Below are 23,922 nucleotides of genomic sequence, written 5' to 3'. Positions count from 1 at the left end.
AACGTGCCCCCAGTGCCACCCATTCCGCCTACTGTTTCAAAAAGTGGCAAGCATGGCTGAAAACCTCCAAAATATTGCAAAATTTTGCCCAAGCAGGGAGTGCATCAAACTTTACAACTTTTTGATGTCCGTTTTTGGGTGTACAAGAGATGATAAATGTCCCCCTGTATGTTCCTATAAGTTTTTTTTTCACAAGGCAATGCATAGGAAAGAGGTCCTGATAATGGAACCAAAATAGGTCTTTCCTTCTGGAGGTGGCTCACTCAACCGCACACCCTAATTGTGGAACTTCCAGAAACTGCTCTTGTGTGGCCATTCTCATCTCAGATCATGATGTGGGTTACTTTTGGGTGAGGGGTAAAATCTCTGTGCAGGTTTCTTTCCACTTAAAGGAGTTTTCCAAGATTTTGATATTGATGGCCTATCCTTAGGAGGAGTGATCAATATCTGATCAGTGGGGGTCCGACTCCGAGCACCTCCACCGATCAGCTGTTTGAAGAAACCGTGGCATTTTGGTGAGCATTGCAGCCTCTTCCTAGGCCAGTGACGTCACGTTCATTGGTCACATAGCCTATGTGCAGCTCAGTCCCATTCAAATGAATGGACCTGAGCTGTAATACCAAGCACAGCCACTATACAATAGACGGCACTGCGTTTGGTAAGATGCGGGGAGAGCCGCAGCCTCCTCAAACAGCTTATTGGTTAGGGTCCCGGGTGTCTAATACCGGTGATCTATTCTCGGAGTAGATCATCAATATCAAACACCCGGAAAACCTCTTTAAAAGAGGACCTTTCACCTCATCTGTCAAGTATGTTTTAGAAAATGGAAAATAACAATTCTATACATATCTTTTTCAGCTCTGTGTTGTGCCATATAAAATGAAAATGACAGAGTTCTAAGAAAAGATGCTCCTGAATTGTTATTTCATGAAAAACACAAGTCTTTTTAAGATATTTCAGGATAGCAGATAGAATATATTAAATATTCTCCATGGGCCTACAGGGGCATCCTCTATGGCACTTAGCCATTGTCTATAAATGTGAGCACTTGGTCTTATTCTAGTGTGCCTTGAAAAAAATAATTTCCATATTAAATTAATAAAACAATGTTTCCATATCTAATTACACTACTGGAGATACAAAAACTGCGGGTTTCCTCATATACATTTCCATGATTTTAATTAGAACAGATGTGGCATCGCTTGTATTAATGTGGTATGATGACCTAAAATAATTGCTATTAAAGAGAACTGATTTTTTATTTTTTTGTGTTTTTCTCATCAGGTCTCTGTCTGCTCATCTGCCACCAGAGCATTTTTATGCAATTTCAGCACCAAGGACAGATCTGCCCCTGTCTTCTTATGAATAGGACATTCACGTCTCAAACTCTCCAACGAGGAAGGCCAACCTCAAACGTCTATGAGGCATCTTCCTAAATGTTCTAAGGGAAGCAACATGGATGGTTCAATGTAAAACCCTCAGCAGAGAACGACGAGTGGCCTGGAGAACCCTAAAACTCAGCTTCCACTTCTTCGTAAGGCACTTGATACTTCCATCCTTCTATTTTTAGTATATTCCCATCCAAGCCAAGGATCCCAAGCTTCACATCCTTCCCGTGTGACCTCCTTCCAGTAAATTATAATGTGTCAGATAAGCTATGTACAGGACTACTATCTTACATAAATTCATCACAATGTTATTTTAACCACCAGCTATAGAGATTACAATCCCTACTAGAATCCTACATAAGTTTCTGTATGACCACTTTAATTTTATAGATGGTGGTGCACTCCAGTGCGTTGCATTGTCGACTAGCCTTGTCTTGTGGTTTGTAAGGGAATATTCTGAAACGGCTGTGCCTATCCTATTAGTGCAATCTGAATTTCCTGAGATATCTTAATTACCTTGACGCACTGTACACACCAGCTGAGTGGCTTTTAATACCACGCAGCACATTCCAGCCTCGTATTGTACAGAGGAACATTTTATCACAGAACAGCTGGGTCTAGCTGTTCAAAAGAGGGACTTCAGTCCATTACACGTCGGTGGAGGACAGCTCGGAGTGCAAGTTCATTACAGTACCTGCAGAAGTTCATTATCATTGGTGTATTGTAGTAGACATCCTACATGCCTACTGTGTGCAAATGCACAATGAATGCCTCCGCTGTGCCGCAGGAAATCAAAGTATAGACAAAAGTATCCTAAGGCAGCATGGTATTTCCTGTAGAAAATACAGTGTCTTTGTACCTTCCTACAAATCTTCTCCATCCCATGCAAAATCCTGAAACCTCTGGTATACAGCTCGCCATCGTGTAGATCTGGTATACAGCTCGTCATCGCATAATCATAGACGGACAGAGTCCTTTCGGTTATACCTCCAGCTTTGGATCGTTGACCTGTTGCAGCAACTAGTTGTTTCACATTCTTGGACAATGTCTTGAGAGAACGTCTACGAACCAGTGAAAGAAGAATGAAGTTCTACTGCTCCACTATGGCACCTGGTGTAACTATCCTCCCTGCGTGATGTGAGGCCCCAAGGATCCTGTGGACTTGGGATGGCTGCACAAGGCTTTGCCTGGACTGTGGTGCTGATTTTCTGCAGCCAGAAGCTCTTGGGAATGGTTTCCATGGAGACAGGATTGTCGTTAGAGGTGTCTGGACGGGTAAAGCGTGGCTGGGTGTGGAATCAGTTCTTTGTGGTGGAAGAATATACAGGGACAGAACCACTTTATGTGGGGAAGGTAAGGAGACATGCGACAAAGACGAGAGCTCTTCAGACGTCAGAGAGGAACCAGGGGTGGGGGCTGCTTGTAAAGGGTAAACTAGCAGAACAGTGCCTGAAGGGGAGAGAGCGTAAGGAGGACACAGCGTCCTCACAAGGGAGAAGTCAATGCCTGGGGGAGAGTAGACGGAGACAAAAGCCTGAGGGGGGAACACGTGGGCGAATCAAACACTGAGAGGTGATACTCACGAGATGAGGTTTGAGAGGAAAAACCTGAGACATGTTATACCTCAGGGTAATCACGCTGCTAGGAGTAATAGAGGTCTAGTCATTAAAAGCACGAGAGAACATTCACATAATATATTCCATTTCAATTTCATGGATTTTGTTGCCGTCTCTTTTCTCCATCAAAGTCTGGAAAATTTGCTTAGTGAATTTGCATTGCAATCAAGTGCAGCTTAAACTCCCCTCTCTATTGAAGTCACATTTTCATACACAAATTCAATTTGAACATGTTTGTCTACCAGCCAGATGGATTGCAGGTAATGTCTGATATTTGGGCTCCCGGAGCAAGGGTCATTGCTTGCAAACAATTTGCTGTGAGGCCCTTATTTGTTTTCTGGAGGGATTTTTGTGCATCAGTAGCAGCTATGTAAAGTTATATGATTTATCACAGTAGTGTAGTCTAATAAAACTACTTGAGTATTATTTACACAACGATAAATAAAATCATTAGTACAGGTGAATATAAGGAACTTTATAATATATCATATCAAAGAAAAATGGCTTATTTTAGAGTTATCAGCTGTCCTCTCCCTTTCTAAACCAAGGCTCTCTCTGAAATTCATGTGAATCCTGTCTTGTTAAAACCAAGATGTGCTGCCTGCTCATTGAAGGATTAGATTATATCATCCCATAGAAGTCTATGGAGGGGAGGAGGAAGTGCAGAAACAAACAGAGATAAACATGATTCAGCAGCTGATAGCAAGTGTTACATCACCCCAAGTGCTTTATTCACATCTATACTGCTCAGCACTTGTATAATGTCCTATATGGTGATTGTGAAAGGCAGAAAGTTAGGGATTAGAATATGCTGTCTCTATGTGCAGTCTATGGCTAGACATAATTACAACTAGTCTCTACTCACCAGCTTAGAGACAACTGAGAATTTGAGATGCAGGTGCAAAGAAGGAAACTGCTAAAAATGCCAGATACAAGTCATGTAATATTGCAAAGTCATTAATACACATATGGCATCTTATTCTGAAAAGTTATCTGTAAGTTTAGGTAGATAAGGTTAGAGTCTATCCATGGTGCCAGCAATACAATTCCTACTTTTATATATGTAGAAGGCTAAAGGCAATATAGATCCCAGGAAACACAGTTGTGAATACTAAACTTGCATATTCTACATCTGAATTAAGAATGAAAATATCTATCTTCTATTGCTTGTGCTACAATTCTATGGTTTTGAGCTCTGACCTCTGGGACTGCAGCTGTGAGAGAGAGGGAGGAGGTGCTCCAGCACTGTTTGACTTTCTATATATTGTTCCTATGGATGTTGAAAGATCCCACATCTATGGAAGAGATACATGAGACAAACCTTGCCCCCACTCTAAATCTCCAGTCTCCCAACATCAGCTATCAGAAAATATTAGGAAACTGGATTTTTATATTCCCACATAAACCTCTTAAGATGTTAAAGCGGATACATGTTTCATATTATCGTTTTAGTTCACAATACTGTGTAATACATTTAACATTAAGGATCTGTTCTCACAAGATCATTGCTTTTATTTTACAGAAATCCATTATAAGCCATTTGATGGATCTGTTACTTCACTTGTAGTGTGACACATAATGGATCTGTCTGTCACCATGTATTGTACTGGATTGAAGCATGCTACACTATTCTAACCATGAAAAAGCAATGGAAACTTGGTACAAAAGAACTAGTACAAGTGTGTGCAGAGCATCACAGTTAAAGGGGTTCTCTCCTCTCATACATGGATGGTATATCGCTCGGATATGCCATCAATGTCAGATAGGTGCGGTTGCCACTGCTTTCTCCAGAACAGGACCCACAAAGTGAACGGAGGGCAGCCAAGCATGTGCAACCACCTTCCATTCACTGCCATGGGGCTGCTGAAAATAGCTGAGCTCGCTTTTTGGAACTCCCGCAGCAAAGAATGAAGAGCATGCTGTGCATCCATGGTGTGCTCTGCTTCACTTTGGGTGCTTCTGGAGATATGAGATGGACCCAGGGGTAGGACCTGCATCTATCTGACATTGATAACATAGCCTAGAGATATGTCGCCAATGTAGAATATGAGCCAACCCCTTTAACTCAAGCCACAAGCATACCCATTATTTCTCTTTGAAGTTGCATACATTATGGTTTTATGAGCCGTAATAACTGATGTTGCCAAGCTGAAGAAAAATGTTCACATGTATGAATTACATAGAAATTGGAAGAAACTAATTCTGTGCTCTGACACCAGTTCTCTGACTGCTTACGTGCCAGAATGTCTTTGAAATTTCAGCACCAAGGACAGGTCTCTCTGGTCTCCAGTAGCATTGGCGCTGAAAGTGGAGCTCTATCCATTGCGTGTAGTGAAAGGAGTGGACAGCGCTGCAGTAACCAGCTCCATCCATTACACAATGGATGGAGCTATAGTTCTGGTGTGGATTTCCATAGCCGGAGATACTGCAGAACAGCAGATTGACAGGAGTGCAGGATGTTGTACCCATGCCATTTAGATGTTGTTGTCCTATTCTTACGATAGGCCACCAATATGACAGACCCCCTCAACAATAACAGGCAAAATGTGTCCAAAACAAATGTGCCCTGTGCAATAACTTCTATGGGCCTTCCTCTCTTATGGTTACCAAATGGTGCCTAAATAATACAATCATACAGTGTCCAAATAAGACTGTACAATGATTGAGGTATGGAATGAAGTTCTAAGCAGTAATGCCCAGGCCATGAGGACTAGCGGTGCACTTTTTAGATGCACCCTGTGTTACTCTACAATCAGTTGCATCTGACAGTCTAAATGGGATTAAGGGAAGTGACGCATGTTCTAGTCCATATGGGTCAAGGAACCTGAGATGCTGCTCATTTCTAGGAATCATATGCTCAAATCATACTTCTACTATTATCCAAAGTAGAGTAGTGCCATTAAGGCTAAGGCAGCCATTAGTAACCATCTGACCTGATTTTCTTTTCATAAACCCATTCACCATACTAAGTAATCCTTGTAAAACCAAGCACATGCAGTAATTGTTTCTGTATGCATGGAGCTACAGGGTCATTTGCTAAGTGCAATACCATTGTCTAATGACTGCAGAGTTTCATCTTCTTAGTTCTTGAGCACAAAGAAACAGTCAAGTATCCTCACCTCCTCCATATTCCTCTTGGCTTGCCCTTAACATAAAATTATTACTGCTACACAAGATTATTGGTTAAGCTACTCATGAGAGAGCATAAGGAGGCATTGTTAAGTACGGCAATGAGATACCAGATATGAAGGAGGAATCTGATTGGTTTGTACTTTCGTTTCCCTTTTCACACACCCCCTCCATGATCAAGACAGAGCACCGTCAAAACTTTTGTTGATCAGATGTGGTCCCATTAATTTCAATCATCCATATGTCCATTCTTTTGTCTGTTTTGCGGACAAGAATAGGCAATTTTAACAAAGGGCAGAACGTGCTTATCCACAAAATGTGGAACGCACGTGGCCGGTATCTGTGTTTTGTAGATCCACAAATCGGATAGTCATGTAAAAGAAAAGAGGTTTGTGGCATTTTCCTTATAGCAAGTGTTAAAGGGAGTTTTGAGAGAAGATTTGAAAACAAAGTGGCCAGAACATGTTAAAAGTAACAAAGAAGCCATTATGAAGTGGATCTAAGAGGTTCCCCATGTCTGCACCCTTTTCAGCTATCTGGACTCTTTTTCAGGGGATCCACCAGGCTGCTGCCTCCTAGAGTATCTTTGGTTAACAACTGATCCACAGGGGTCAAGAGAAACTGTTGGGTAACAGGCAAAAGCAGTTGTCATGGACAAGCCATGGTCAGGGCAAGAAAAATTCATGCAATCCAAGGTCAGTTCAAAGGTCAGGGGAGGCAGCTCAGGGTCAGTACAAACATCAGGCAGAGGTCATGTCAGGCAGTGAAGGGTCAAATCCAGATTCAGGCAGAACCTAGTACACAGGAGAGTGAAATAAGACAAGTGGCACGCTTTTGCAGGAACCTAGAGAACTAGAACATATTGACTAGGAAACATCACAAAAAGAAAAGTGTCTTAAGTACCCCAGGCCAAAGTGGCCAGCCATTGTTGGGAAAATTTAGGGTGCATGCTAGCCCTTTAAGAGCCATATGGGCATGGACCAGAGCACATACAGGAAACAGGCTTCAGCCTGTGTGGAAGGGAGGGTCAGAGCTACTCCAGCAGCCAGGCCCCCTTGCAGGAAGAAAGGGATACCAACAGGTCTGAACCACTGAGAATCTGGAGCAGTGGAGTGGGTGGGAAGAGTGCCAGCTATGCCCGCCAAGTGGAGTAGAGTGGAGGTGGGAATGGACCACAGCAATAACAGAAGCATTACTCCACCAATCTCATGCTGCTCCGTTCCCCACTGCGCAACACTTCCTGTCCTGGCTCAATATGCCTAAAACTCTAATAAAGGCCTGCTCAGCCAATCACTGGCCTTAGTGAAATAGTGAGGACCAAGGCTGTGGTGCAACAACAGTGGTGGGGGATTAGTAGAGGTGAATCAAATTTCTTTATTAAAGTTCTAGACAATTTCTTTAAAAAATTCCCCCCTTAATTGCAATTCACTCATATTGTGAAATGTCGTCCATACAAAAGGAAAGTGCATGGGACTGAGCTGGAATGAAAGCCACAGACCATGGTCAACAGTGCCGCATGGTACCTCATACAGTCTTTACACGTTGAGTATCTTGGATAATATTCTTTTACGTGATAAATAATTTCACAATCCGGATGAGGATTATTAACTGACAGATTGGAAAATGATATTTTCTAACATGGTTTGTGAGTTGCCCTGTATGTATGTGTGGCTTCTTCCAAGTCAGTAACAAGGTTCTACATTACACTGGCTGGGAAGCTGAATTGCTGGACTTTGACCAAAGTAGATTGAGTGACAGAATCAACCCCTGCCAGACAGTCATTAATAAATAACATGTGCGGGCTTGACGCATGGATCAATCTTTACCTGCTGTCAGAATCCTATGTTTCTGCAGAATATTATAGTGTTCAGCAAATTGTGTTGCAGCCATTATTTATTATAGTCCGAACTAACCAGTTTCCATCATTCACATTGACGTGCAATGCAAAAGCTACACATGACTTTATATAACACATTCATTACCTCATTTTCTTATAAAGTCTGACATGGTTTTTTAAAAGACAAATAAAGGAGTTGTTAAAATCCATACATACATGCACATACATAGACATATATGACAGCTAGAACACACTTGTTCAAGTTCCTGCTGCCTCAGGTGGTAGGAACTGAACCACTACAGGGCAAATTCATATTTTAAAAGTTGACCTTAAAATTTGAAGCCATGATAAATTTGTAAAAAATAGACTATCTTATTAACACACCCCATTAAGATCTCTCTCGAGTTGCTGTCTATTTTTGACCAATTCCTTATTGCAATAAGGGGAGATTTATCAAGAGTGGTGCAAAGGAAAACTGGCTTAGTTGCCCATAGCAACCATTCAGATTTCACTTTTCATTTTTCTGAGCTTTTTTGGAAAATGAAAGGATCAAGCAAATTGGTTGTTATGGACAACTAAGCCAGTTTTCCTTTGCACCAATTTTGATAAATCTCTCCCACTGTATTCTGATGTTATACAGAGGCTAAGTAGATTGTAACGCCTGTAGGTAGGGACAGACATGGACATTGTGCCCTGACCTAGAACCCAGCCAACTTTCCCTACCTACTTGCAGTACAAGCCATAGGTAGCAAGACCGAAACTGGTCAACAGCCCCTGCGCTACTTATGTTTAGAGACAGACAAACGGCAAGAGAAAAAAGAACACAAAAACATGATTGTGCATAAATCGGTCAGAACCATACAAGCTATGCAGTACCAAACAAGAGACAGAGAGGGTTCAGGAGACAAGCTGAGATCAGAACCAGATGGACAATTCAGTTCCAAATGAGAGACAGAGTGGTCAGAAGACAAGCCGGGGTCAGAGGAATGAGCAATCAAATAAACACAGGAATCAGGAACACAGCTTGTCATTGGCACTGTTATATGGTCAGGAAGGGGTTTAAATAGAGCACTGAGTCCCAGGAACAGAACCTGATACGTTAATGACTCTACGCTCCATCAGACAGAAACATTAGCAAATAGGAATAGAGCTGCTGAGCAATCAGCCCACTGCTAATCTCCTCCAGAACATGCCCGCTGTGGGGACAGAGCATTGCACCCTGTTGTTAAGGATGTTGTTGCGTGGCTTAGCGCTGGAGCCCAGATAGGTAAGTTTGTGACCTAGATGATAAGGACTCACTGTTATCTTAACATTATGCTTTTTACTGACTATTAGATTGCATGTGAGAGTCTAAGATAACTTCATTGCTTACAATTATTAGCGAATTATTAGGATATTCCCACATTTACTAGAAAAAAATATGTAGCGGATTTTGCTGCAAATTCTTTGTTGAAATCCATGGCAGAATTCATATACATTACAATACATGTATATTTCGAAGCAGGGAGAAATCCATGGTGAATCTGGAACATTGACAGTGGTGAAATCTGCAACAAAAATGCACAGAAAGAATTGAAAAGCTGTGGATTTAAAATGCCAATGTCCGTCTTCGCAGGATTTTTTTTTTTTTCATAGCGTGTAGATGAATTTTGTTAAACCCTCATTCACTTTGCTGCTGCTGTATTACACTGCAGATTTTCTACCTGCAATTCTAGACAGATAATCAGCAGTGCATTTGCTATGTGTGAACCTAGCCTTTGGAGGAACATAAAGAGCTGAACACAACCAGTGCAAAGGAAAACTAACTTGTACATGGCAATCAATCAGATTCCACCTTTCATTTTCCAAAGAAACTCTGAAAAATGAAAGGTGAAATCTATTTGGTTGCTATGGACAACTAAGCCAGTTCTGCTTTACACCAGTTTTGATAAATCATCCCCAGTATGTCTAAAGCTATATTACTAATTTCAAAAGAAGTGAGGAATAGAGATGAGCGTATTTCTGCTTATGAAATTTTGTTGGTAAAAGGTGAATTGCGTTATGGATTCCGTTACCACGGACCATAACGCAATTCTATGACTGAATGCATAACGGAATGCCTTTAGAGGCCTTCAGTTATTCATTCTGTCATAATAGAAGTCTATGGGCTGCAAAACGGACACGTCCCATTTCCGTTATGCAGGGGAGTCCTCCCCTGCCTAACAGAAACGGGACGGATCCGTTTTGCAGGCCATAAATTTATGACGGAGTGAATAGAATTGCGTTCTGGTCCAATTGCACGCTCCCTCAAAAGTTGCGACATCTGTGGCATTGTGCTGTGTGATCAAACTGCACATTTCAGAGTGGTCTTTTATTGTGGGAAGTCTAAGGCACACCTGTGTAATATTGATGCTGTCTAATCAGCACCTTGATCTGCCACACCTGTGAGGTGGGATGGATTATCTCGGCAAAGGAGAAGTGCTCACTAACACAGATTCAGACAGATTTGTGAACAATATTTGAGAGTAATGGGTCTTTTGTGTATGTAGAAAACGTTTCAGATCTTTGAGTTCAGCTCATGCAAAATGGGAGCAAAACCGAAAGTGTTGCATTTATATTTTTGTTCAATGTATATTTATGCATATGAATGGGAAATGCTCATCAGCTAGTTCAACAGGACCATTAGTTGTGAACTTGTGTCTTCATGAGTAATGGGGCAATGGGATCAGGAACACTGTACTGTGTTTTTAACTTTGAAACAAAAAACCAGCACCGCCGTATTCCAAACTGGTCACTTTATTTGTAGAATTGTGTTAAATCCTGAGACCACCCATGTAGGCTCTGTATATGAAGACCCAGGGCACAAACACACATCTAGTCCTGTGATGATTTATCTTTGTTATTCTACTGGTTAAAGCCTTCTCCATTATCCTCTATGGGAGGTGTGTATCAGAGGAGCCTACCCCTTTCCTACCTTAATTTGCACTCAGGACATGCCTTGATGTGAAAATACACAGAACCTGACTCCATGACTAGAGATGAGCGAATCGAAGCATCCGAATTGGAATTCAATCCAAAGTTTAGCAAAAATTTGATTCCGAATTTTCTCCGGCTTTGTGGTAATGAATGATTTTTTTTTTCCTAAAATGGCGGCTACACATGTTACAAAGTGAAATTACAGGGAATGTGATATAACCCATGTAGCCAGCCTATCCGCAGAGAGCCATCCCCTGTGATGTCACAGCCCTGTAAAAGTCTCATCCGGCTTAGTCTCCGCCATTGTCCTGTGAGTGAACATAGGGAGAGACATGGCAAGTGTTAGTGACAGTGTTTTAGAAAGCTTTTAATTGTAGAATATTGGACAGGGAGAGTGCAGGGACAGTGTAGAGAGATGGTAAGAAGAGTTTTTAGACACTGTAGGGAGAGCACAGGGAGACGGCAGGAACAGCGCAGGCTGAGTGCAATCGCATTGTGCATCTTCTTCACCTGCTGCGCCATTAATACTTAATCTGTTCTGTTACACATAGACTTACTGTGCAACAGACTCATTGTCAACAAGCAGTCTAATATATAGGCACATTTATCTAGTTCACTTGCTGCACCATTAATACTTAATCTGTTCTGTTATATATAGACTTACTGTGTTTCAGACTCGGTATCAACAGGCAGTCTAATATGTAGGTGCGTTTATCTAGTTTATCTGCTGCACCATTAATACTTAATCAGTTCAGTAATAGACCTATCTAATATATAAAGCTGAGTGTATGTGTGTATGTCCGCTAAAGGAATCCGCACCCTCGCATTTACAATCCCGAAATTGGGCACACAGGTACATCAGGTGTCCGGGAAGGTTTTAGACTAGGTCTCAGCTCTCTAGGACGTATCGTTCCCGAGATATTCCCAAAAATGCACATGACCCTTATCAGCCAATAGAAGCTCGCAGGCTTTTAGCCTCCACATACACAGTTTTACTCCAGGTTTCCATAACAACCCAGCCATTTTTCTTCACTGATGTAGGAAAGCTTTAAAGGAAATCTGTCACCAGGATAATCGCTATTGCAGTAAAGCCATTGCCTAATAGCACTGTCAGTATGGGGTCTGTGTCCCCACCGCAGGGTGGCAGATCGCTGTCTGCACATCGCAGCACCATGGGTCCCAGTACTGGCTTACCTTGTAGGAGACGCAGGCGCCCGCCAGCATACCGCCGCATCCGTCCTCACTGCCAGGTGTCATCTGATGTGCTATAGCACGCGCGCGCGCACCTCTCCCTTTCTTATAGGAGTAGGCAGCTGGTTCCTGATTACCGTCCCCACCCGGAGGCGGGAACATTTGTATTTAAGGCAGCTTCACTCATCATGAAGTGCCCAAGCGTGGTTGTTGTACCTCTTGACTCCCGCTGAAGCATTCCTCTGTGTCTGTTTATTGGATTTCCTGGATTCTGACCTCTGCTTCGTTTGACTATGCATCTGCCTGCCGTCTGTTTATTGGATTTCCTGGATTCTGACCTCTGCTTCGTTTGACTACGCATCTGCCTGCCGTCTGTTTATTGGATCACCTGGATAATAGACCTCTGCACTGTTTGACAACGCATCTGCCCATCGCCTCCATTAAGTCTGCCCGGATCCTGACCCTGCACTGCCTGACAATGAGACCGCTTATATCTGCACGCTGTATTGCTCTGAACTTTGTTTTGCCTGTATCTGTCAAGTGACTTGTGAATACTGTCTCCCAGTAAAGACCATCTGTTCCTTTACTCCGCCTTTGTTGGACTCTGTTCACACTACTGCAGGTAGCTGCATTCTGGGTACCTGGTGCAGATACCAGGCTCCTGACTCTGAGAGTCAGCAGTCAGAAATTTTAGGCTAATTCCCAGTCCTCTATCAGCTGACACAGAGGATCCACATCCTCTGGTCGTAACAAGCACTTAGTACCTTATTTCAAGTTGTGCCTTTGTTGCAGCAATAGGTTTTTATCCTCTGAAAATCCAGTTTATTTGGTATGCAAATGAGCCAGTAAGGTGCCCAGAGGGGTGTCACTCTTACAGGAAGGAGCCCAGACACGCCCCCTGCCACAATGTGTCTACCCTCTAAAGACGAACTTAAAACCCCGCCCCCATGTTCCACTAAGCCGCGCCCCTGATTCGGTTAGGCCACCCCCTCCCACTCCTCAGCCGACGGGGATTGAAAAAATGAAGGTAAAAATCTACTTCTGTCAGCTACAGGAGTGGGAGGGAGGGTGACTTTCTCCCTGCAGCTTACACTCAGACAGCACAGTGCTGCTGTCTGAGAGTGAGCTGTTCAAAAGGACATCCTTGTGTCCATCCTGGCCCTGCACCAGACAGAGGACAGGGAGTCTGAAAGCCGGACTGTCCGGCCTAAAACTGGACCTCTGGCCACCCTAGGGGCAGGCCTCTGTAGAGGTCACAGTTAAGGGGATGGTCCGCTATGGAGATCAGTGTTAAGGGGCAGATTGCTGTTAAGGGGGGTGGGCTGCTGTGGAGGTCCAATTTTAAGGGACGGGACACTGTGGGGGGGTCAGTATTAAGGGGTGGGGGGCTGTGGAGGTCACTTTTAAGGGGGCGGGGTGCTGTAGATGTCACTGTTATAGTGGATAGGTTTGATATCTTTTAACGACACACAAACATTAAATGAAAGAGATTAAATATACCCGAGCGAAGCCGGGTCCTTCAGCTAGTAAATTAATAAAGTAGATAAGCAATTCTTATTCACAAATCGGGGTGATACACCTGTCTCATTCTACTGTTTGTGATGTGTCCTCATTGATATTTAACCGCTTCTGTTATCCAGTAACTGTGATTTAGTGTTACAGAGCGGTTATTTAACACTGTGTGAGCAGTGCAAATAAATAGATTCTTCGCACAGCAGAGTTGCCCTAAATTTTTAGTCAGAAAACTATTTTTATCAAAAAAATTATTCTTTAGTGAAAACATTAGTCTTTTTTTACCGAATAAATTAGTCTGCTCTAGAATTACAAACCCCGCACCTGTCAGCAAAGGGTAGACACAGTGTAGCGCATGTGCAGCCCTGGACATGATAGGCCTGGGGCTGTCTACCCAACTCAGCACTCCCTCCCCTCCATTTTAGTTTTAGGTTTTTTTTGTATGAAGAGGCTGCGGTGCTTCGTAAGCGCCACAGTCTCTTCCTAGGACATATGACCTCACATTCATCGTTGACATGGCCTAGGTGCAGCTCTGTCCCATCTGAGTGATTGGGTCTGAGGTGTAATACCAAGCGCAGTACTATCAAATGGACAGCGCTGTGCTTGGTAACGAGCAAAGAGGCTGCGGCGCTCACTGGGACATCGCTGTATTAATTATGGTCATAAAAAAAATTAACCATAAAAAAATAAAATGTATAAAATTTGTCATAAATTCTTAAAATCATGACCTGGTGAATTGTAGACAACCTAATTGATACAATTCACATCTGAGTCCGACTATTTCCTCAGATAAATAAGTTCTTTTTGACGTGAGATGACGTTAATGATAAAATGTAGTTCTGCATTATACAATAATACACAGGTTTTATAAAAATATGCAGATTTATTGGTTACAAGGTTATAAACATATATAAGTAAATAAACACACTGATACATGCAAATGAATATATATAGCGTTAATATAAAGCATTACAAGCTTAACAATACATGTGAGTGGAAATAACTTGTCACATTATAACCAAGCTATTATTAGGTTAGGATATCAAAATATGAACATAAGTTATATATATCACTTCTGTTCAGAGAAAACCTCATGATATCAGGATGGGCATGTCTAATCCTAGACATCATTATAGAATGCTAAATACATTCCACCGCCCTCTAACCAACTACACATCACATGACTTCAAGATGGGCACTTCCATCCAAGGCTATAACTTAGAAGAGACAACTGTAACCTTCCGCCGCATCCTGGACTATTTTCACATATATAACTTTGGTAAGACTATTAAGACAAATAACAGGGATCTAGGATCTTAAATGGAAAGGACTTGACGTCTTTCCTGTGGGAATCCATCACTTAGCTTGGCGAAGAATGTTCTATCAATATATATATATATATATAAAAGCAATTATTTAATGCTTTGCTAGATTATGAGTCTAGATTCTTCTGCAGGTAGAATGAAGCCTCACAATATCCTAAGACTACATCTCAATATGGAGATAATCAATTAATTTAATTATTTATTTATTTGCCAATCTAGATGGTATAATTTCACCCACACTATCAAATTAGTCTTAATAAAATTAAATATCATTTTCTGTGTCTCTTACCAAGTCCTAGTAGGAATCTCACTTCTGCTCCTAGGAAAGCTGGGTGGTCCATCATAGCGCATCTCACCATGGCTTTCATCTTGATAGACCCCTCTAGAGAGCTTTACTTGTCTCCTTCTCTCTTCTCTCTATTTCCCTTCTTCCTCTTCACCTCCTGTGTATGGCTTATGATCCCAAACTTATCAGTTAGACACACCTTCCTAGTTTGGAACTTTCCAATCATTGTCGGATGGGCGTGACCATTGATAAAAAATGTGACATCATAACCTTACCCAGAATGCATTTTTGCTAATGTTGTAATGTCACCTACTGGTACCTAGGTGGCACTGCTGTATAAGCTATCTGCATCATAGTATAAAGGGTTAACTTATATAAGTCTGAATATACATTTTGACCTTAGAAGCTTTAATTCAAGCCATAGGGATTAATTCTGACACTTGTAGCAATTAGAGACAGACCTCTAGGCGTCTCACTTAAAGTTTCTCACACTGTTGATTTATGGATCATAAATAACTTGTTTTCTCACAGAGATATTAGTACCTCCTCTGTCATACCAAAGACGTGATTAATTGTTACAAAACACACATCTTCACAGACACTCTTCTAATGAGAAATATATACAATATACTGGATACATGTTGTCTTCGTAACATATAACAATATAATATAAACAAATATATATATGTCCTACTGATTGTCTTATGCTAAGGACTAACTAAGGCTCAATAAATGAATACATATATATTATATATTTTGTTTCATTATTAAATGCCTAATTGTATAGGTAATGATCACCAGCTGCATAGAGCTTATCTTTTTCTCCCGTCATAAATTTAAAAGTAGACAAGGAGAGGCCTCTTCTCAGACTGGTACATTCATTAGAAGAATAACACTGAAGTAGAAACCTTTGTGTGACCTTAATTTGGCCTACTCAAGACATACAAAATTGTAACTATAGTCGAGCATGGCTCTTAAAGGTAATCTGTCACTAGCAATTTACCTTTTTTTTTTTTTATGAATCCATGTTTAACAGAGTACCTTTTTTCCATCTGTCTTGTTCTTTTGATTGTCCGTCTTGTCATTTCTTCAAAAAATCGATTCTTATGATATGTAAATGACGCTGTAAGGAGCCCAGAGGGGCGTTCTTCTTTCTCCACGGTGCCCAGGAACGCCCCTCTGAAGTGCCGTGCCCGCCTAAATTTGAAAACTAATAACGCCTCCCAGAGGCGCGGCTAAATGCTCAACACCCCCCCTCCTCAGCGCCGCGCTCTGCGGCAAACACCCCGATCCTCCTCTCGCCGGCATCCCAAATCCCGCGCAGGCGCAGTGCCGGCGATTGCCTGCGCTATGATAAGATGACTGACGGCACTGCGCCTGCGCGGGTTTTGGGATGCCGGCGAGAGGAGGATCGGGGTGTTGGCCGCAGAGCACGGCGCTGAGGAGGGGGGGGTGTTGAGCACTTAGCCGCGCCTCTGGGAGGTGTTATTAGTTTTCAAATTTAGGCGGGCACGGCACTTCAGAGGGGCGTTCCTGGGCACCGTGGAGAAAGAAGAACGCCCCTCTGGGCTCCTTACAGCGTCATTTACATATCATAAGAATCGATTTTTTGAAGAAATGACAAGACGGACAATCAAAAGAATGAGACAGATGGAAAAAAGGTACTCTGTTAAACATGGATTCATGAAAAGAAAAAAAAGGTAAATTGCTAGTGACAGATTCCCTTTAAAGGCAATGAACATCCATCTTGACAATAATGAATTGGATATCAATGCATTTACCTATGAAAAGGCACAACAGCTGTCTCCTCAAACAGCTGATTGGTGGGGGTGCCAGGAGTCTGACCCCCACCATTTCATAACTCTCTGAGTACAGATGTCATAGATGTTACCTGCAGTCCTATGTAACACCCCACATAACACAGTGAACTATTGTTATGTGGGGTGTTACACAGAACTGCATGGAACATCTACTACATTATCTGCACACAGAAAGTTATCACTGTTATCTGGGCTGTTACATAGGACTGCAGGTGACAAATTGAAATTTTAGTTACCAAATTTAAAATACATATGATTATGATAAAAAAGACTTGGAGGATTAGATGAGACACAGGTCACAGTAGTTCGCCATCTCTACATATAGGGGAATACAACATCACATACCTCTTACATCCAGGGACATCTCCTGTCATGTAGACCTTCTCTTTCCTCTTCTCCTCCGTTTGACCCAGACCGCCATAACAAATTCTTTCAGCCGCCTCTCGTCTCTACAGAGTTTGTTACACAGACACATTAGATTTCTCATAATTTGGGTCATTTATCAAACTGGTGTAAAGTATAACTGGCTTAGGTGCCCATAGCAACCAATCAGATTCCACCTTTCATTTTCCAAAGGAGCTGTCAAAAATGAAAGGTGGAATCTGTTGCTATGGGTAACTAACCCAGTTCTACTGTACTTTACACCAGTTTGATAAATTACCCCAAAGGTCCCTATAGTGTCTACAGCAATTATAATGTCCCCTTGAGTGCCCCCAGTAATAATATTGTGCTCCAGGTAAAAATGCCTGTATAGTGTCCCCAAAAATAATATGCCCTAATAGCAACACCCCTACACTACCCCCATATAGTAATTTCCCCCACACTGCTCCATATAGTAATTTCCCCCACACTGTCCCATATAGTAATTTCCCCCAAACTGCTGCATATAGTAATTCCCCCCCACTGCTCAATACAGTAATTTTACCCACACTGCCCCCATATAGTAATTCCCCCCACACTGTTCCCCATGTAGTAGTTTGCCCCCCAAAGTTGGCACACACACACAAAAAAAAAAAAAGGCTTATACTTACCTGTGTCCGGAATGGTGAAGCAGGCGCCAATGACTTCACCACGTACACCGCGCCGGGCTTTTACCACCACATAGGCCTCAGGCTTGAAGCCTATGGTGGTGATAGGCGGCAGGGCAATGAACTATGCGCTCCCGTGCCCCGTCGTAGTTTGTGGGCATTTGGGTTGGCGTTTGGCCCCCCCAGCGATGCTGGGCCCGGGGCTACAGACCCAAATGCCCCAATAATAATCTGCCACTGAAGGGCATCACAGAACAGTTGGTGCTGAATGACACTTGGCCCTCCAGGAAGTTGGATGCGAACCGCTTGGGGTTAAATAACTCCTTGTATTTTGGTTAAAACCAGATGGGCCGTACTTGATGGATGGATCAAACATGGCAGTTGGATTATTGCCATAAGGATTGTCGTTGGGTATAGAAATGAACCACACAAATTGCTCCACCAACTTGACCCAAATTCATTGTAGTTAATACGTTCTTTTAGCAAAAAAAATTGTCTGCATCGTTATTGCAATTATTTATTTATGGTCTAAACTACGACGATATTACCAGACAAATCACTCCACCAACTGGACCCAAATTCATTATTCCTAGCTTACATGCTCCTGTTTTTCGCTTACAATTACTGATCAAATACTAATGCAAAATACTGACCGCTTTATGAATGCTCAAAATACAGGCTTGTTTTTTCTTTTTTTGTTTTATGCACTTCTGACCAATCGGAAGAACGTAAACCTAAACAGTGATGTCTACACAGTCTTATTGTCACTGCTGCTTCCACCCTCCCCACTCATGGGGCTAACTTTGTCATGGTTACTGCCACCACTGCTGCTGCCGCCACTGTCCCCACTCTGTCACGTGGCCACTATGTGAATCTTGGGGCACTGCACGATTACCAAGGTGATAAATTAGACCTGATGCTTTTATTAACCTGTAATACTGATGCACAGTAATTCGACAGCTAACAGAAGGGATTAGCTATGAATCTTGCTGCCCTGCACAGTGATGTAGACTGTGATAACCTGCCTGTAAGGGTATTTTCACATTTGCGGCAGAGGATTCCAGCAGGCAGTTCCCTCGCTTGAACTGTCTGCCGGATCCGGAAATCCGGATGCAAACGGATGGCCTTTGTTAGACAGATCCATATGCGGATCCGTCTGACAAATGCATTGAAATACTGGATCCGTCTCTCTGATGTCATCCGGAAAAACTGATCCGGTATTTATTTTTATTTACAGATTTAAAGGTCTGTGCATGCGCAGACCTGAAGAATGTATCCGTCAATGCGGCAATTTTAATGCCGGATCCGGCACTAAAACATTTCAATGGAAATTAATGCCGGATCCGGCAAGTGTTCAGGATTTTTGGCCTGCTGCGTTTTTTTTCTCCGGCCAAAAAACGTAAGAGGGGCTGAACTGATGCATACTGAACGGAATGCTCTCCATTCAGAATGCATTAGGATAAAACTGATCAGTTTTTTTTTCTGGTATTGAGCCCCTAGGATGGAACTCAATAACGGAAAAGAAAAACGCTAGTGTGAAAGTACCCTAATACTAACGGCACAGTACCTACAGAACGGATTAACTATGACTTTGGGTGCACTAGAACGTAATGCACACAGCGATACACCTCTCCCTGCACTGTCCTTGCAGTTTAAGTTTCAAGCCTTCACACTGAAATTGGGCCATCAAGTGGGATGCATATGATTAGGCAGAGTGGCCCGGGTATACCAGATTTATTGTGATTTGTGACTAATTCATAACAAATCTAATTTCTTGAAGTACTTCGGTAAATCGTCTGAATCTAATTTCTATCTCTATCTAATTTCTACAGGGAGTGCAGAATTATTAGGCAAATGAGTATTTTGACCACATCATCCTCTTTATGCATGTTGTCTTACTCCAAGCTGTATAGGCTCGAAAGCCTACTACCAATTAAGCATATTAGGTGATGTGCATCTCTGTAATGAGAAGGGGTGTGGTCTAATGACATCAACACCCTATATTAGGTGTGCATAATTATTAGGCAACTTCCTTTCCTTTGGCAAAATGGGTCAAAAGAAGGACTTGACAGGCTCAGAAAAGTCAAAAATAGTGAGATATCTTGCAGAGGGATGCAGCACTCTTAAAATTGCAAAGCTTCTGAAGCGTGATAATTGAACAATCAAGCGTTTCATTCAAAATAGTCAACAGGGTCGCAAGAAGCGTGTGGAAAAACCAAGGCGCAAAATAACTGCCCATGAACTGAGAAAAGTCAAGCGTGCAGCTGCCAAGATGCCACTTGCCACCAGTTTGGCCATATTTCAGAGCTGCAACATCACTGGAGTGCCCAAAAGCACAAGGTGTGCAATACTCAGAGACATGGCCAAGGTAAGAAAGGCTGAAAGACGACCACCACTGAACAAGACACACAAGCTGAAACGTCAAGACTGGGCCAAGAAATATCTCAAGACTGATTTTTCTAAGGTTTTATGGACTGATGAAATGAGAGTGAGTCTTGATGGGCCAGATGGATGGGCCCGTGGCTGGATTGGTAAAGGGCAGAGAGCTCCAGTCCGACTCAGACGCCAGCAAGGTGGAGGTGGAGTACTGGTTTGGGCTGGTATCATCAAAGATGAGCTTGTGGGGCCTTTTCGGGTTGAGGATGGAGTCAAGCTCAACTCCCAGTCCTACTGCCAGTTTCTGGAAGACACCTTCTTCAAACAGTGGTACAGGAAGAAGTCTGCATCCTTCAAGAAAAACATGATTTTCATGCAGGACAATGCTCCATCACACGCGTCCAAGTACTCCACAGCGTGGCTGGCAAGAAAGGGTATAAAAGAAGAAAATCTAATGACATGGCCTCCTTGTTCACCTGATCTGAACCCCATTGAGAACCTGTGGTCCATCATCAAATGTGAGATTTACAAGGAGGGAAAACAGTTCACCTCTCTGAACAGTGTCTGGGAGGCTGTGGTTGCTGCTGCACGCAATGTTGATGGTGAACAGATCAAAACACTGACAGAATCCATGGATGGCAGGCTTTTGAGTGTCCTTGCAAAGAAAGGTGGCTATATTGGTCACTGATTTGTTTTTGAATGTCAGAAATGTATATTTGTGAATGTTGAGATGTTATATTGGTTTCACTGGTAAAAATAAATAATTGAAATGGGTATATATTTGTTTTTTGTTAAGTTGCCTAATAATTATGCACAGTAATAGTCACCTGCACACACAGATATCCCCCTAAAATAGCTAAAACTAAAAACAAACTAAAAACTACTTCCAAAAATATTCAGCTTTGATATTAATGAGTTTTTTGGGTTCATTGAGAACATGGTTGTTGTTCAATAATAAAATTAATCCTCAAAAATACAACTTGCCTAATAATTCTGCACTCCCTGTATCTCTATCCATGACAACTGGTAAACTTGACAGTGTTCACACAGTACTGCAGAATAAACTGTATTTTTCAGTACTAACTGAACTATCTCCCACAATTTACTCAGCACCTGCCAGTGATTGGTTTGTCAGTCAAAACTGATGGGTTTGCTGGTGAGTTTTGGGATCTATGCCTATGACCATAAACCTGAATACACAGGGCCATAAAAAATTTACTCTAAGGTGAACATCCATTTCTGGTGGCATCTCTGCACCCCCTAATTAAACTTAATACCTCAGCTCCCTCTCAGGCCCTACCTATGGGGCAATAATACTGGTAGGTGGGCATAAATAGCTAACGTGAGTACAACTGTTCAGAAGTCCCAACCCACTAGCAAAATACAAACAATTTCAGTGGGGACTGTTGTTAATCGTGCTCTATTCCCTCTCATTCATAATAAGAGCATTCGGCCATTATCTACTCTTGCTGCAAATTAAGCAGCTGGCAATTAACCACAACAGCCCCACAATAAAATGTTGCTGTATAATGTAACAATTTGCCCTCGCCACTCTCACAAGGCTATATATCAATTTGTATCCATGGCTCAACGCGTTTCTACATCATTAATGATGCCTCATCAGGAGCCTAAATTTGAATCTAATGTTAAGAGCCAATTCTGAGTGTAAATAGGCAGCAGCAATGCCCCTCTCTCACAGGTGCAGCGCTTCGGCGCTATTATGGCCGTGAAAAGGCCGCCAGAAGTCCATCTATTTAAGAGGCATAGCTCCACCTACCCCTACGTCAGGAGCGGACCACCCTCAGTCATTCATGTCCATGACGCGCCGAGCACTGAAAGTCACGTGCCCCGCATGGAACACTGTGCTGTCACAGAAAGAGGGGGGTCCACTAGAAGACAGCGCTCCAAGAATGGTACAGGGACCAAAGGCGGATATCAACTGGAACTAATAGAAAATTAGAGATTTTTTATTAGGACAGTAGATATATATGCACAATGCTCAAAACCAATAAAACAAAAAAACTGAGACAAACTAATAGCAGGCCAATAAATGACAAAAACCTGGAATACCCCCCTCGGATACATACATATAAATAGGATAAAGTTGGCTTTGGGCTGGTCAGGGGTGATCCTACAAAAAACACAAATAGGATATATGATCATTGAGACCCCTGGGTCGCAGAGTGTCCAGCAAAAAAATCCACTGTGCCTCCTTCTGTAGTACCTGCTTATCAAAATCTCCCCCTCTTGGAGAGGGTCTGATAATCTCAATCCCCTGAAAGCAAATGACTTTAAGATCATTTGCGTGGCATTCTGCCACATGTCTTGCCACTGCGGTATCCTCCTCATTCTTGATGTCATTGAGGTGTTCACCAATACAGCTCCTAAACTCCTTTAACCACCTCCCGTCCGCCCATAGACTAAAAACGTCCGGGAGGTGGTTCTATATTTCCGAATGGACGTTCCAGAATGTGCAGCTGCAGTGACAGCAGGGCAACCCTTAGAGAAGGCAGGGACAGTGCCCAGGTGTCCCTGCCTTTTAGATCGCTGTATACACAGCGCTCCCCGAGCGCTGTGTATACAGTGCAGGAAGTGTGATCGCCGGGGCCGGGAGAGTGCAATAGCTGTGAGGTCTTTCAGAGACCTCGATCAGCCCTGCTCTGAGGCTGTACAGCGCAGAATTATGCTGTACAGCCTCTCTGGGGGGTGTATTTCCCCTGTAACTGGAGCTACTATGTCAGCCCCAGTTACAAGAGAAATCAACAGTGAAAAAATAAAATAAAAAGTGAAGTTAAATGTCCCCCAGAGGTCTTGTATGACCTTATGGGGGACGCAAAGTGTAAAATAAAAAAAATAAAAATTAAGTTTAAAAAAAAAAAAAAGTTTCATATGTAAAAAAAAAAATTCCCCAAGTAAGGAATAAAAAAAAATGTTAAAAATAGAAATAAATAAATAAAATAGACATATTTGGTATTTCCGCGTCCATGACAGTCGGCTCTATAAATATATCACATGATCGACCCAGTCTGATAAACACCATAAAAAAAAGTGACAAAAAAAGCTATTTTTGTCACCTTACATCAGTAAAAGTTCAACACCGAGCGATCAAAAAGGTGCATGTCAAACAAAATAGTACCAATAAAACTGTCACCTCATTGCGCCAAAATTGAGCCCCTACATAAGAAAATCGCTCAAAAAATAAAAAAATCTATAGCTCTCAGAACATGGAGACACTAAAACATTATTTTTTGGTTTAAAAAATGCTATTATTGTGTTAAAGTGAAATAAAAAAAAAAGTATACATATTAGGTATCGCCGTGTCCGTAACAACCAGCTCTATAAAAATATCACATGACCTAACCCCTCGGATGAACACTGTAAAAAAAACAAAAACTGTGTCAAAAAATGCAATTTTTGTCACCTTACATCACAAAAAGTGCAACACCAAGTGATCAAAAA

General features: G+C 42.2%; 1 protein-coding gene across 1 annotated transcript in view; it reads left to right on the top strand.

Moving 5' to 3' along the window:
* Positions 1–2,516: 2,516 nt before the first annotated feature.
* CDH22 (cadherin 22) overlaps positions 2,517–23,922 on the top strand; it is a gene marked incomplete at its 5' end in the record, with an annotated part of 197,939 nt that continues 176,533 nt past the window's right edge. Inside the window, one exon of the mRNA XM_040438494.1 lies at positions 2,517–2,741. Within this exon, the coding sequence (XP_040294428.1) occupies positions 2,517–2,741 (225 nt within the window). The remainder of the gene's footprint in view (positions 2,742–23,922) is intronic.

Source organism: Bufo bufo, chromosome 6 (assembly GCF_905171765.1).
Source record: "Bufo bufo chromosome 6, aBufBuf1.1, whole genome shotgun sequence".
NCBI classification, from domain to species: Eukaryota; Metazoa; Chordata; class Amphibia; order Anura; family Bufonidae; genus Bufo; species Bufo bufo.
Note: the sequence above shows the minus strand (reverse complement) of the source record. Positions and strands in the feature narration are given on the sequence as shown.